Below are 14,134 nucleotides of genomic sequence, written 5' to 3' on the forward strand. Positions count from 1 at the left end.
GAATCAGGTTCATGACATGGAGAACTTCAGCCATGCCTAATGCATGTTATTTCTATGTCACACAAGTAATAATAATTATCATCATCATCTGCTAGAGTGCTTGTATTGACCCATCTCAGTGTAGGAGAAAACAGAGATGCTTTCTGGAGGAGTTAGCAGCTACAGTGAGAATTAAAGGGGATTTGTTTGTACTCTGCCATCAGAATTGGAGAGATGCCCTGTCTGTAGTGGTTGGTGTTAGCTGGCATAGGTTTGGCCTTGGTGCTGGTTACCCTTCAGTCAGCAGTGGAGAATCACTAGTTGATACATTGCACAGCGGAATTTTTCATGATGAATGGTTTAGGTGGAGATGTGCAATGTATAAGTAACTTAATTGTTTATCCCTTAGTGAACGGAGTTGATGCAAAGGTCAGCATTTGTTTAGTTGATATATTGGTATGATAGATGATCTATTAAACATTGGACAAAGAGCTCTTTTAATTTTGATTTTCCTAACTCAAAACTTCATTGTTTGAACAAAATGTTTAGCATTCTTTTCAAAATTCCATGAAGCTGAGTTGAGGATTGCATAATATCTCTCCTTAATTTGCTATAGGAGACTAAACACTTGGCATATGATACTGTGTTTGCCATGTATAATGCAGACTCCTTGAATATTGTTTGTTTGCTTTACTGATTTAATAGTAGGAAGATCCCTGCTAGGACATGATTAGTGAGGTTCTTCAAAATGCCTCAGTAAATTAATTGATCAAATAGCTAATTCAGATTTCTTCCTTTTTTTCTCCTGAGTTTTCTATTGAATTTTTAGCTCTTAAAAAAAGGGAAAATATGACTTTCTCCTTTGAATTTTCAGTTCTGATTTTGGAGGCCTTTTATTTTAAAGGAACGGCAGACCTATGGCATTGTGTTGGTTTTTTGAATGCCATGTTGTTGCTAGAAAGGGAGGTAGTTAGGAGGGGGATGTCTGTAGCTTTCTGAATTTTTGTCTTTGTTTATATGAGTTATCTGAAACACCCAAAATCTGCGGTCACTCTTCCCAATTTTGGTAGCAGGTGTGTTGTCTGCTTGGTTTGACGTGTCCAGCTGCCTTTCTCTCTGGCTGATGGAGATGCTGAATTAGAACCAGGAGTCCAAAGTGTTCTGGGCTCTAAGCTGCAGAGAAGCTCTAGACCAAATATGTGTGTCTGTCATTCCTCTGGCACTCAGGAGCTTTGTGAACTCGTGAAACTTTTGCCTTATCTTGGCTCAAGATTGATGCATTTGTGCATGGCCCATGCTGCCAGGATCCTGTGAGAGCTGGCTTACAATAACAATGGGAATGGAAATTTGTGTGAGCCATGGAGACAGATGCCTTTCTCTCACTGAGGTGAACTGGTCTCACATTCTTTATTTTTGTTCTCAGTACCTGGCACTGATCTATGGCACTTAAAAACTTGCAGAGTACCCAATTGTGTGAGTTTTCTGTTGGGGTTGACAGTTTGCTGTTAGCCCTGGTCATACAATTTTAATTTTTTTTATTTAGTGTTATGTTCAAACTGTGTGCTGGTTTATATATTCTGCTCTAGATTTTACTGTGTAAATAATGGAATAACATTCATCAATTACACATACTTTATTTTCTGGCCCAAACAAAAACCAACGAACACGCTTTATTTAATATTTGACCAACAGAATAATTTATTAGGTTATGTTAGTGAACTGTTTTATCTTCCTGTGCCTTTTAAAATGTAGATCAGGGAGGTTTATTATTTTATCCTGCCTTTGTACCACAGTGTGCCCTATATATGTGCCTTGATCACTGTGTGTGTGATACAACGGGTCCTGTAAAGGGACAATTGCTTGTACCCACATTCTGCCTCCTGTGGTAGATACTGCACATACTTGGAGCTGGCATTTTCCCTGGTGCATGCTGAAGGGATGATGGAGCAAACACTGCAGGAAAGGCTCATGTGTGAGGTCCCAGGAGTGCTCAGGGACTTGGAAAGGTTGGTGGGAAGAGGATTGTGCCAGGTATAAAGGCGCTGCTGGGGAAGTGCTTACGGCCGAGGGAGCTGCTGGCTGAGCCTGTGCTTTGCAGAGCACAGCAGCAGGAACAATTGGGTGGTACAGAGACTTATTTTAGTACACAAAGTCACCAGCTAATAGAAAACTTGAATCAGCTGGTCCCACCCTGCTGCTGATGGATGGCTGGAGATTAGGATCGCTGGATTTAGGGTGTCTGTTCTTGGCACTGATACAGGAAAATTTCTTTCTCTGTTGAGCAAGGAAGCTCCCCCCTCCTCACCTTCCCTGGGGAGGCATAAAATAATAATAATAATTAAAAAATACATGTTACCTTCACAAGAAGTGAACTTTTTCCTTCAGAGAATACTGCAGGGGAAAATTAGCTTCACAGCTTCCTGAAAGGCTGGGAGAGAGGGAGGCAGGGCCATGTAAGGTCCCTCCTCGGGTTCACCATAGAAACGTGCTTAAAACTGGGATGCAGGGGAATTCAATAGTGCCCGTTTGTAAAACATTGCTGCTAATCTGATGTGGGGTCTCCCAAGCCCCCCTGCTTGCTGCTGGAATTAAAATAAATTCCCTGCAGTTTAACTACCAGTTTACCCAGGAGAAATCAGGCATTTATGGTTTGGCTTTTTGTTCCTATTCTGATTACTTTCAGAGCACTGATGGAATAGCAAGAACTGTAAATTCATTAAGTTTCAGCATCACAGTATTTTTCTTGTGTGCCCCTTGTGTGTGGCACCCTTCTGCACTGTAAGGTTTTGGGTTTTTTTAATAAAACAAGAATATTAATTCTCCAACATTTTTTGTCTCTCTACAAGAAAGGGTGACATTTTTCCTGTTTCACATAGAAATGAAATCCATGGAAAATTATGGCATTTACTACACAGTATTTTTTAAAAATCATACTTAAGCTAGGAAACAGTCTTTGAGGAGTACAGTTTATTGAAATTTCATGCCTGAGATTCCTGGTTTTTCTCATCTGCTGAAGTGGTGGAAAATGTTCTACAAAAATTCAAGTACCCTGTCATTGCATTTTTTACTGCTCACTTTTCCCTTTTGGTATCTTCTCTAATGCCAAGATTGAGTGGAGCTCTGTGAGAGAAAGAATCACACTTGACTACTGCTGCTCATCAAAGTCTTTGTATTTACCTGTCTGCAGTGCATCCTTGTTTATTCATCTACTGATTTTTTGGCAGGAGAAACAGAATAAAGGGGAATATATATTACTATCAATATGTATTCATACTGATACTTTTTTCACTCTATGGCAAATTACTATATGACAAGTTAGTGTTGTCTGACGTGCAGCTTAGTCCATGAAATTGAGGTGCTGGGTTTTCATCTTGGTTATGAAAATGTTGCATGATTCTACTGCAGTAATGGCTTTTATCTGGTATTATACCATTTGATATTTCTGAGCTGTTATGAAAATGTGAGAATGCTCTATTTCACTTTAGACCACGAGGGGTTTTTTATCTTTAAGTATGGTGAGTTTTAAGGAAAATCTAAATAGGCTATTTCATTAGGACTAAGAGTTCTAAGTGGTAGAGGTTCATATTTGCTTAAACTCATGCTTTCAAAAATAGTGTGAAATGCTAGTCCAGCTTTCTGTTGTAGAGAGGACTTGAGAGAGGGGAGAACTTCAGTGGGAGGAAGTTTCTGTCTGGAGCATCTTTCGGGTGTGGTTGTGTGGAGGCAGAGACTGTCGCCCTCTGGATGTTTTATTTTTGCAAACCCTTGGCTGCCTGACAAATGTGCTTTCAATAGGAAAAAGCTGGGCTGGCAACAAGTGGCTTGTACTGATAAAAAGGTAAAAGAGAGTGCTATTGTGAACTCCAGTGCAGCTCTAAGGAGTGTGATGTGGGAATACTGGTGGAAAAGGGCAAATGAGTGAGAGGGAGGTTTTGTCCCTCTGATTTGGCATTCAGTACTGGCAGGGCTTGCTGCCGTGGAGCAGGTCAGCTGTTCTGGAGCTGGAGACAAATGACAAAGCTAAGCAGCAGCTGTTGTCCTTGGTCTTGTGCTTCCAGAGACAGTGTTCAGCTCTTCACTGTTCTGTGGGCAAAGAGACTTGTATTAATCCTAACATCATCTCTGAAATACCTTCTTTGAATTTAACCTCTATGCAGCCTTGCAGGTTCATTCCAGTCTGACTCATGAAGCACTTACTCAGTTCCTGGAATAAATCCTTTATATTTGTCACATTATTTGCTCTTTGGCTTCCATGAACGTACAGGTTGAGTGCAGAGAGTTTCAACTGAAAGGTGAACTGTAGGAGTGCATCATGCTTTCCTGCATGACTCAGATATTCTGCCTGTTTTGAAAATGTTTGCATGAGTAGGATTTATCTTAGGATGGTTGCCACAGTGTCCTATTGTCACGGGTACTCGTAAATCCAAAGCTCTGTGACAGAAGCAAAAGGAGGAGGAAAAGTCTGTCTTGCAGTGTGAGCTGCACCTTCTGCACTTTCAGGCTTGTGTAGTGAAAAATATAAATGTGCTGGCTGGAATGGGTTCCCGTTTTAAGTGTAGCAGAATGCTTTCCTATCATAATGGGCTTGTCCTTTATAAAGGTACATTATCAGTTAGAAGCATTAATTCCCTCTATTTCAAAGTTTTTAATGTCTCTTTCTCATGACTTGCCTTGCTCTTTGGGCTTTACTTGGTGTTAACCGCGGTGCATGGTGTCCTGGTTTTGTTCATCCCACTTTGTTCACTGGTGTTGGGGGTTGCTGGATAGTGAATTTTCTTGTACTCATTCTCCTGGGGGCTGAGGCCATCATGTAGCCAGCATGCTTAATTTCTAGGGATGCCTGTTGCTTAATAACAGCATGTTACTAATTGTTTGCATATTGGTGTGGTCTAAGTGTCCCCAAGGAGAAACACATTGTTGCAAGAGCAAGAAGTGAAAGCAGGGTGAGTTACCAAGATCTTTATCAGTGCATCTCTTCTGAAGCCTGAATGGAAGAGAGAAAGCTTATCTTTCAGCATCTTTTAAAAGTGTTGAGTTCTTTCCTCTTCTTCCAGCAGGATAGGAAGAGCTTTGTCAGAGCAAGTGGATTACCTGAGTGGTCAAAGGGAAGGTCTTTGTCACCATCACTTCACAGATCCTTCTGCCTCTCAGAAGAAGGATGGGATATTGTGGAGATGAGTGCCAGTAAGCAACTACAGGAACTGTGAGAAAATGGTATTAAATTTGTAGATGACCAGGAATGACCCAGACTGTCCTTGGGGAACGAGATATTTTCAAAAGCAGCAGTTTTGGAAATGGTGGGTTTTTAAAAACTATGAGCAATGTTTGAGTGGAAATAGCACCTTTAGTTACGGAGCACATGCCAGGTTTGTAGTAGCTCAGCCACACACTTTACCCCACTGCTGAAGGAGTGTGCAAAGGAGGAGAAATGGACTTGCCCAGGAGTGAACAGGAACATCTGATGTGATTCATCTAAGGGATGAGACCAGTTCTGAGATGGACAGCTTTGCTTGGGGAGGCAGTAGGTTAGTATAGGAGTACCAGAGTATTGCTGTCTGGAAAGATTCCTGGGTAGTGGATCATTTATCAACAACACTGGTACTTTTTCCACTTAATCCTTTGCAGATATCCATAATAGCAGAATTTGTTTCACAGTTGTGCCTTTAGACTGTTTTCAAAGTACATGTGACAGAAACACTGTTCCTTAAATTTTCTGTTGAGTGATTGCATGGTGCTGCCATGAATGAAGATAATTAAATTTTACCACCTTGGATAGTTAGACTCTTCCATCTAACTTATTTGGAGGTACAGGATGTTTCGTTGTCTTACTAGAGCTAATGTTGCATCTGCAGTGACAGTACCAGGGGCATAGCAGGTAAAACCCTGCATCAGCCAGGTGCTCTCTGGGTGACTGAGGTGGGGTTTGCAGACTGATGGGGCACCCTGTGAGTGACAAGGCCACTCTGAAATCTGATGGAGTGCTGCCTGCACGTACGAGCAGTGACCTGGGCTGTCTGCAGAGCCCTCTGTGACTCCAGCTGGGAGAAGTGGTGGATGTCACTCCATCACCTACTGTAAACACACAGACGCCACAATTAGTTTTTCCCACTTTGAAGTCTGAACATGAGTTTGTTTGGTTCTGCTTGGCTGCTGATGGTATGCTAAATACAGTAATAATACAGAGATGAAGGCAATCAGGTGAATAAAAGTGCACAGCACATTCACTAGTTAAAATGCACTGTTAAATAGGAATAGAAAAGATGCATTTGTTTATTGGCTCTTGTTTAGTTTTTCAGTAAAAGAGTTTGAGAATCATAGTGGGGGAAGGGAGAAGAGGGGGCTTACTGCCCATTAAACAGAAATACCATTTCTGCTAAACAGTGCTGAGAAAAGGATGGTGATATTTCCCAATGCAGCATGTGGATTAACACAGTACAATAAATTTGTCATAAAAGTGTACCAGGTAAGTTGCAGAATCTGCCTTCTTACCCATAGGAAAAAAAAAAAAGTTTTGTTCACTCACCAGCAAAAGAATGGCTTATTCCACATGACTGGGTAGTAGAATTTTGCAAGCTTTGAGTAACACCTATGGTTATTATTTACATTATTAAATTTAAAATGCAGACATGCTTTTGAGCCTTGCAAGTGTGTGGACAGCTGGTCTTGATTTTTCTGAGGTTGTGTAACAGTCACCTGTGGGGGAATCAGTTTGTCAGCAAGGCAACTAATACACTGGTTTATTTACTGGATACAAAAATAAATTAAGAATGTTGCTTGGGTTGCAAAATCAAGAACTTGAAAGTTAGGAAATACCAGATTTACAGTTGCTTATGCAACATTAATTCTGCTCCCCTGTGCACTTAATAAGGCCAGGTTCCTCTGAAATTTTTTTGGATGTGGTGATGTTAAGACTATATCATGGAGCATATCAAAGAGCAACAGGGATAAGATTGTATGGACATCTGGCATTTCTTAACTTCTTAAGTGCCCAATTCTGCAACTTACTTTCATATAAAACCTAAGTTATTTAATTTCCTAGGTATTTTTAAAGTCGAAAGATGAAGTAAAATTAAACCTCCGTATTGCTGAAGCTTGGCCATCCCTGTACTTTGCACCTTCACTGGGGCTGCAGTTGCAAACATCCAGTGCAGCACAGGCTTGTGTGGCTTGGTAGCACAAACCTCGTCAGCCAAATGGCAGAAGGAGGCTGTTACCTGCTGAGGAGGTGGCTTTGGGCAGAAGGAGGCTGTTACCTGCTGAGGAGGTGGCTTTGGGCAGGAGGAAGCTGTTACCTGCTGAGGAGGTGGCTTTGGGCAGGAGGAGGCTGTTACCTGCTGAGGAGGTGGCTTTGGGCAGAAGGAGGCTGTTACCTGCTGAGGAGGTGGCTTTGGGCAGAAGGAGGCTGTTACCTGCTGAGGAGGTGGCTTTGGGCAGGAGGAAGCTGTTACCTGCTGAGGAGGTGGCTCTGGGCAGCAGATCCACACTCTGGAGTTGGAGATGCTCAGGGGATGGGACAGACTCAGGGCATTTGAATGTCATGAGAGGGGAATGCAAGCCTGTCAGAGACAGTTCTCTCTTCTTCCTCAGCAGCATTTGCTTCAGGCAAGCTCTTTCCTGACCTGTCCTGTCATTGTTTTGTCCTTCCAGTGTGGATTCTGTAATCCTCTGCTTTTCATTCCCCCCTGCCCTCCTCAAGCTATTTGTGGGCAATTTCCTTTAGAAATTTAACTTAATGTGGCTGTAGCTGACCTCCTGCTATGTGCCAGGTCTGTGCAATGTTCCAAATGAAACTCACCATGTCCCACTGACATCTCCTTTTGGATGTTTAGGATTTAAGAACCCGAGATCACTACAGCTAAAGATACTTTAAAATAGTTAAGAAATTGCCTGTATGTTTTTAAGTCATGGGAGTACCACCAGCAACCCTCCTGGCTGCTCAGAACCTTCTCCAGGAAGAGGAGACATTCTCAGCTTGGCATTCCTCTCTGTGTCATGCTTACAGAGCCAGGTCAAGACCTGTACATACCATCTTGTCTAGAGAACAGCTTGTGGTTTGGTTTTTATCCTTGGATAGTAAGGATCACAGAGTTTTTAATCTGTGTAGCAGGCCAGGGCTGGCTGCTTTGGAGATGGATGGTGTAGGATGTAGTAACACTCTTGAGCCTCCACTTTCTCATATCTGTTAGTGTTGCTTTTTCCACATAATGGGAATGCAGCATAGATTATTAAAAAATGAAATCATGACATGAACCAGTTTCTTCTCACTTGGTAAAACTAATGTCTTCATTCAGACCATGTCAGGAATTCAATGCCTGTGTTTGTTTTGGGATTCAACCCTGCTAAGCTTTAAACAGAGATGAAGGAAACTTGCACTATGAATGTGCTTAATGAATGAACAGTGCCCTGTTGAAACTCTGTATGTGCCTGGAGAATGCTGTTGGGGAGGTGTAAGAGCTTTTAGAACCTAGAGCAGTCTGGTTGTGCACCTCTCACTCTTTGTCCTGATTCAGTACTCAGCACTCCTGGTTTTTTGCTGCCATGCAAGGTTTTATCAGGCTCTACTGGTGGCACAATGCTCAGCAAAGAGAAGGGCATTTTATGGGCTTGTTAAATGCTCCCAATTGTCCCTTTACTCAGAAAGGGAGAGAAAAGAAAATATTTTTTGGATATAAGAAGCATAGGCTGGTGAGAGATGGGACAAACATCTGAAAACCAAGTTAATGGATATGTGGAGATGTTAATGTGATGGCTTCCATTAAAAGAGCAGTAATGAGATGTGAAGCTGAAGGCTTCTAGTGCTAGAGGGAATTGCAGAAAGAAAAGTCTTTATGCTGCTGTAATTAAGGTCTTGAGGAAAAGCTGTGACTGACCAAATAATTGTTTCTTTGTACCAAGTTGTTCAGCTAGTTCTCAGTAACCAGCTATAAGCTAGAAGTTTTTGTAGAATCAAAAAAGCTGGAAACTTGGTCATTGGTGCAATCCTCTCAGTTCCTTTCTCCTTCCCCCTTTTTGAGGCCTCATGTACCATCATTTTCCCAATGCATGAAACCTTGTTTTAAAAGAGAACAGGAATTTGCAGGCTCAAAAATATTCCCATTTCTGACACAGAAATGGAAAGTGCTTGAAACTGTTTTCTAGAAATAAATGAGCTGCCACTGATCATGATGAAGATGTCTCAAGTGTACTTTTTCTGACGTACAAAAAAGTAATAAAAATGCTTTGTATTTTCAGTATTAGTCACAGGTTCTTTTTGTTCTTTTTTCTCTCCTGTTTTTCTGCTTTAGTTCCAATTAACCTTTTATGAGTTTGCTCAGAATAATCCTTAGGCCTTTAAAAGAATTTCTTTTTAAACTCATGTAACTTTTTATTAAATCAGAAAAGGTTATTTCTTCTCTTTCTCAGTATCTTTTCTAGTATTTAATATTCAGTGCTTTTACTTTGTCCTAAACCTTTCCTTATTTCCCTCTCATACTGGCACCACTTTGTTTCCTTGTGTGTTTCTGCTCTGATCCACTTTTTTTTCCCCTACAGATACATTAAGAGATGAGAGTTATTTGCTCTCAAAATATGGGTAATGGATTGCTTGAGAGGGTGTTCAGGCGACAGTCCTTTTTGAATTATCCTAAAAAGGAGGGTTGTTTAAAAGGCTGGACAGTGGAACTTGCTGTCCTGCTCAAAGGGACATCCTGGAGTTGTTTTTCCTTGGAATTAATACTATGGCTTGCACTGAATTCCAACACATAACATGAACTGTGGTTCTGCAAACAGTCTAAGGCAGGGTAAGGACTGAAGAGATGAGGAGTGCAAGTTGGTTATTTTTTTATGCTAACTTCTTGGTTTCAGCACAAGGGTTATGTGCCAGAGATGCACATACTTCACCTACAGTTATAAAGCACTGTTTACTTTTTTTTGTGCAAACACAAAAGCCAAGTGGGAAGGGATATTTCATAAACTCAGTGCTATTGTGTCCTCTGGTCTAAGCCATAAAACAAGAGTAACAGAGACATTCCCTTTGAACTTGAAATCCTTTTCTAAGCTGCTGATCTAACCTAAGTGAGAGGGGGAGGCTATACCAGCCAGAAAATTTCTCTTCTGGGTATTTTTCCTGTCCTGCCCCTTTTCTTTTTTAAACGTCCTTAAGTGAGTTTGATACTGCACCTCTGCCCATAAATTTAAAAAAATATTATCGTAATGTAGGTCAGTGAACTGAAACGCCACTGTACACCATGGGGGATTAAAGTCAGAGAGGCAGCCCTCTCCCACTCCTACTAGGTCATATGACAATATAAACAAGAAATGCAAGGAGCCTTCAGCTTTTTCTTGCCCTAATCCTTTGTTTATGCAGCACTTAAACTGACTTTTGGGGTCGTCTCTGTCTGGCATTAAAGCCCTAAAGCTTTTTGAAGTTTCCCTGAAGTTAATAAAATTAGTCTGCCCTCATTGCTAGGCCCCTTGCTGCTGCTTCAGAGCAGACTGCGGATCCCTTACTGTCTTTGTGGCATTTGGCTTTGTAAGTTCATAATATTTTATACCAAAAGAAAGAGTGTTTGAGAGAAAAGCAGAAAGCTCTCCCGAAAGGCTGTTCAGCTAATAGGCAAAGTGATTGCCATTGTAGATGTTCTGAGAACTCAAAGGGGATTAACTTAAAATCCTGCGATTGGAGGTAAATTGCTGGTAAAGTAATTGGAAGTGTTGAGTTTCAGTTAGAGAGAACAACATGCGTTTCTTTCCCTTTTTATAAAGCAAAGCTAAACCAAAAATATAATTTTTCTTTTTCTTTTATTATTTTCTAATGCAATCCTAAAGTTGAGAAAATGAGCTTTCCTTCATAGCAATTCTCTGCTACACTCATTTATTTTAATGCAAAGACTGATCCAGTTATCTTAGTTCCTGTTAGGACAGGCACTCTCTAGTTATTTTGTCTTTGTCAGGGATAAATTGGTGATAGGCTCACAGGAGGGCAAGGATGGCACAGGATGGGGTGTGTAGTATTTAGTGTGTGAGACAGATACTTTGGGTCATAGAGGTTTTATTCCAAACAGCCAGTCAGGCAAGTCACTGATCACTTATTATCTCAGCACCACTAAAGTGGTTTTCTTTCTAATGGCCTGTAGAGATGCCCAAGGAATCGTGGTGATACCTACAGAATGTATTCATTGGTTAAAGGAAGGGGTTTTTTTAAACAAGTTGTGTTAATAACTGGCTGGATGGCTTAGCCTAGAGAGTGGTGGTGAACGATGCTGCATCCAGCTGGCACCAGTGGTGCCCCTCAGGGATCTGTGCTGGGGCCAGTTCTGTTTAATGTTTTCATTGATGACATGGATGAGGGCATTGAGCCTATCACTGGTAAATTTGCAGATGACTCTAAGCTGGGAGCACATATCCATCTGTTGGAAAGTAAGAGGGCTCTGCAGTGAGACCTGGAATGGTTGGATGGATGGGCAGCGTCCAGTAAGATGAAGTTTAATAAATCCAAGTGCTGAGTCCTGCATTTTGCCCACAATAACCCCCTGCAATGCTCTAGGCTGGGGGTGGTGTGGCTGGACAGTGCCCAGGCAGAAAGGGACCTGGGGGTACTGATCAACAGCCAAGTGACCGTGAGCCAGCATGTGCCCTGCTGGCCAAGAAGGCCATCCTGGCCTGTGCCAGGAACAGTGTGACCAGCAGGAGCAGGGAGGTCATTCTGCCCCTGTACTTGGCACTGGTGAGGCTGCACCTTGTTCTGGCCCCTCAGATTGGGAAGGACCTTGGGATGCTGGAGCGCGTCCAGAGGAGGCAACGAGGCTGGAGAGGAGCTGGGAGCACAAACCCTGTGAGGAACCACTGAGGGAGCTGGGGGTGTTCAGCCTGGACAAAAGGAGACTCGGATGTGACCTTATCACTCTGTACAGCTCCCTGAAAGGGGGCTGTAGTCAGGTGGGGGTTGGTCTCTTTCTCCCGGCAGCAACTGACAGAATGAGAGAACACAGCTTTCTTAAGCTGCACCAAGGGAAATATAGGCTGGATATTAGGAAAAAGTTTTTTACAGAAAGGGTGATAAAGTACTGGAATGGTCTGCCCAGGGAGGAGGTAGAGTCACCATCCCTGGATGTGTTTAGAAAAGGACTGGATGTGGCACTTGGTGCCATGGTTTAGTTGAGGTGTTAGGGCTGGGTTGGACTCAGTCTTAGAGGTCTCTTCCAACCCAGTGATTCTGTGACCATTGGAGTGAAAAGAACAGTGCAGCTGGAGTCCTTGGTTATTCTCCTAAACTGAATGTACAAGAGCAAGACCCAAAAAAGCACCTTTCTTTATAAAAGATAAGGGTTCTTTAATTCAGAGGTTTTAAATGAGTGTGCATAACTGAATGCTGATAGTTCTGTGTAAAATAAAAAATGAAATTTCTGATGCTAGGTTTACTACCATCTTGAGATTGGCATTAAAATGGAGGCGTATATATGCAACAAAATAATAACAATTCTAGGGATTTGAGTCCTTATATGCATTATAGTTTATGGAGGAGGCTTCAGGGAAGGGCAGTTGCTTAATAAACCGGCAGTATTTTGAGTCATCAATATTTTGAGTTCATTTAAACTGAATTAAGGGGAGTGTCCAGAACTGATTGCAATTCTTTACTGTTCTAAGTCACTTTGGTCTTTGCAACCCTTAGGTGTAGCTGAAAATGATTCCTGAGATGTGAAGAAGAGCTGCAATCTTGGAAATATTGAAGTAATATCCCCATATTTATTCTGATAAATAAATGTTCTTTCTGCATCTACAAGGTAGAGTAACTGCAGGGAGTGGGTGTACAAGGATATTCACACCTGCAGGATTAGGCTCACTTGACTGCACCTTATACTTTGTAATGCCTGAGGGAGGGTTGTTTATCTTGCCTTACCCACCAACCTCACTGCCTCTTGTTCCTGATAGCTTAATTAACAATTCAACTTGGAATGGTTCTTCCCACTGGGTTACAAACCTTGAAATTAAAATTGGATAGACTGGTCATAAGGCTCTTGGTTTAACAAATCAATATGTATGTAAAGGTGAGTATTTAAAAGGCTCTGTTTAGAAGCTGTGTCATTTTTTGTAGCTGTTGGAGTGCAGGTCTGGAGCGAAGAGAAAGAATGTTTATGTAGGTGATAATGTGCTTAGCTGTAGAATAAATAATGGCATAAACTTTTTTCAGCATAGGTACTTCAGTGACTTTTATGGAAAGGTTTCAAAGCAGAAAAGATATTTTAATTAACTAATCTTTACAGCATGTTCTGATGTAGGTTTTATTCTTATATTTTGATAAGGGAGGTAGAAGCAGAAATGTGTTAGCTCATAAAATCTAATATGGTTTTAGACACAAATTGCCTTAAACTCAGCAGTTTAGATGACTCACCCAGAGGTTTGCTCATTTGGGAGTAAATGGTTTGTGAAAGGTGGAGTGGCAGAAGTTGCCAAACTTGGCACATGACATGGATAATTTCTTTCACTTTAGCTTCTGGAGTTATAAATCCCTATTTCTGATTGCAGGTGATGGACGATTACAGTGTGATTGGTCGTTCATTGTTTAAAAAGGAAACAAACATCCAGATTTTTGTGGGTCTGAAGGTGAAACTGTCTACAGGAGAAGATGGAATAATAGATGGTGGTTTTGGACAAAGTGGTAAATTCAAAATCCGAATTCCAGGTAGGTGTTAGTAGTTAACTAATAACAATCTATGTCCAATGTGGAGGAACTTCCCATATTGCCAGGTGAAGTGCTACCAGTGATCTCCTGAAGTTTTGAATGAGCTCACACCCAGTTGGAGCAGGGATCTGGTGGGGCCTGTACCTCTTCTAATTACATGATGGTGGCTGTGACTTACAGTGTGAGACTGAATGGCCTGAAGCCACATCCCCTGTGCCAACAAACTCAGGTCTCAAAATGCCTTCTTGCTAAGTGGCACTAACACAGAAATCATGCTGTGCCCACAGAGGTTTGTGGTAATCTCTCCTCTCCTAATGTATGTATGATTTGCACCAGAGCCCTTCTGAACAAATAAAAGAAAGCAAACCTGCAATCATTTTTACCTGTGGCTGCTTATTAAATATAGTATATTGGATGCAAGTTCCTTAAATTGGCTCTGTTCTGCATGTTATTACCTAACTTGCCTTCAAGCAAAAACTGCTTGATAAATGGGGT

The 14,134-nt window shown here is 41.6% G+C and overlaps 1 protein-coding gene across 1 annotated transcript in view; it reads left to right on the plus strand.

Moving 5' to 3' along the window:
* Nucleotides 1–14,134, plus strand: part of EEFSEC (eukaryotic elongation factor, selenocysteine-tRNA specific) — a 121,571-nt gene that overhangs the window by 64,674 nt on the left and 42,763 nt on the right. The window contains exon 6 of the mRNA XM_054280850.1: nucleotides 13,483–13,639. Within this exon, the coding sequence (XP_054136825.1) occupies nucleotides 13,483–13,639 (157 nt within the window). The remainder of the gene's footprint in view (nucleotides 1–13,482; nucleotides 13,640–14,134) is intronic.

Source organism: Melozone crissalis, unplaced genomic scaffold (assembly GCF_028551555.1).
Source record: "Melozone crissalis strain CALT ecotype California unplaced genomic scaffold, PUWL_Pcris_2 ptg000029l_1, whole genome shotgun sequence".
NCBI lineage: Eukaryota > Metazoa > Chordata > Aves > Passeriformes > Passerellidae > Melozone > Melozone crissalis.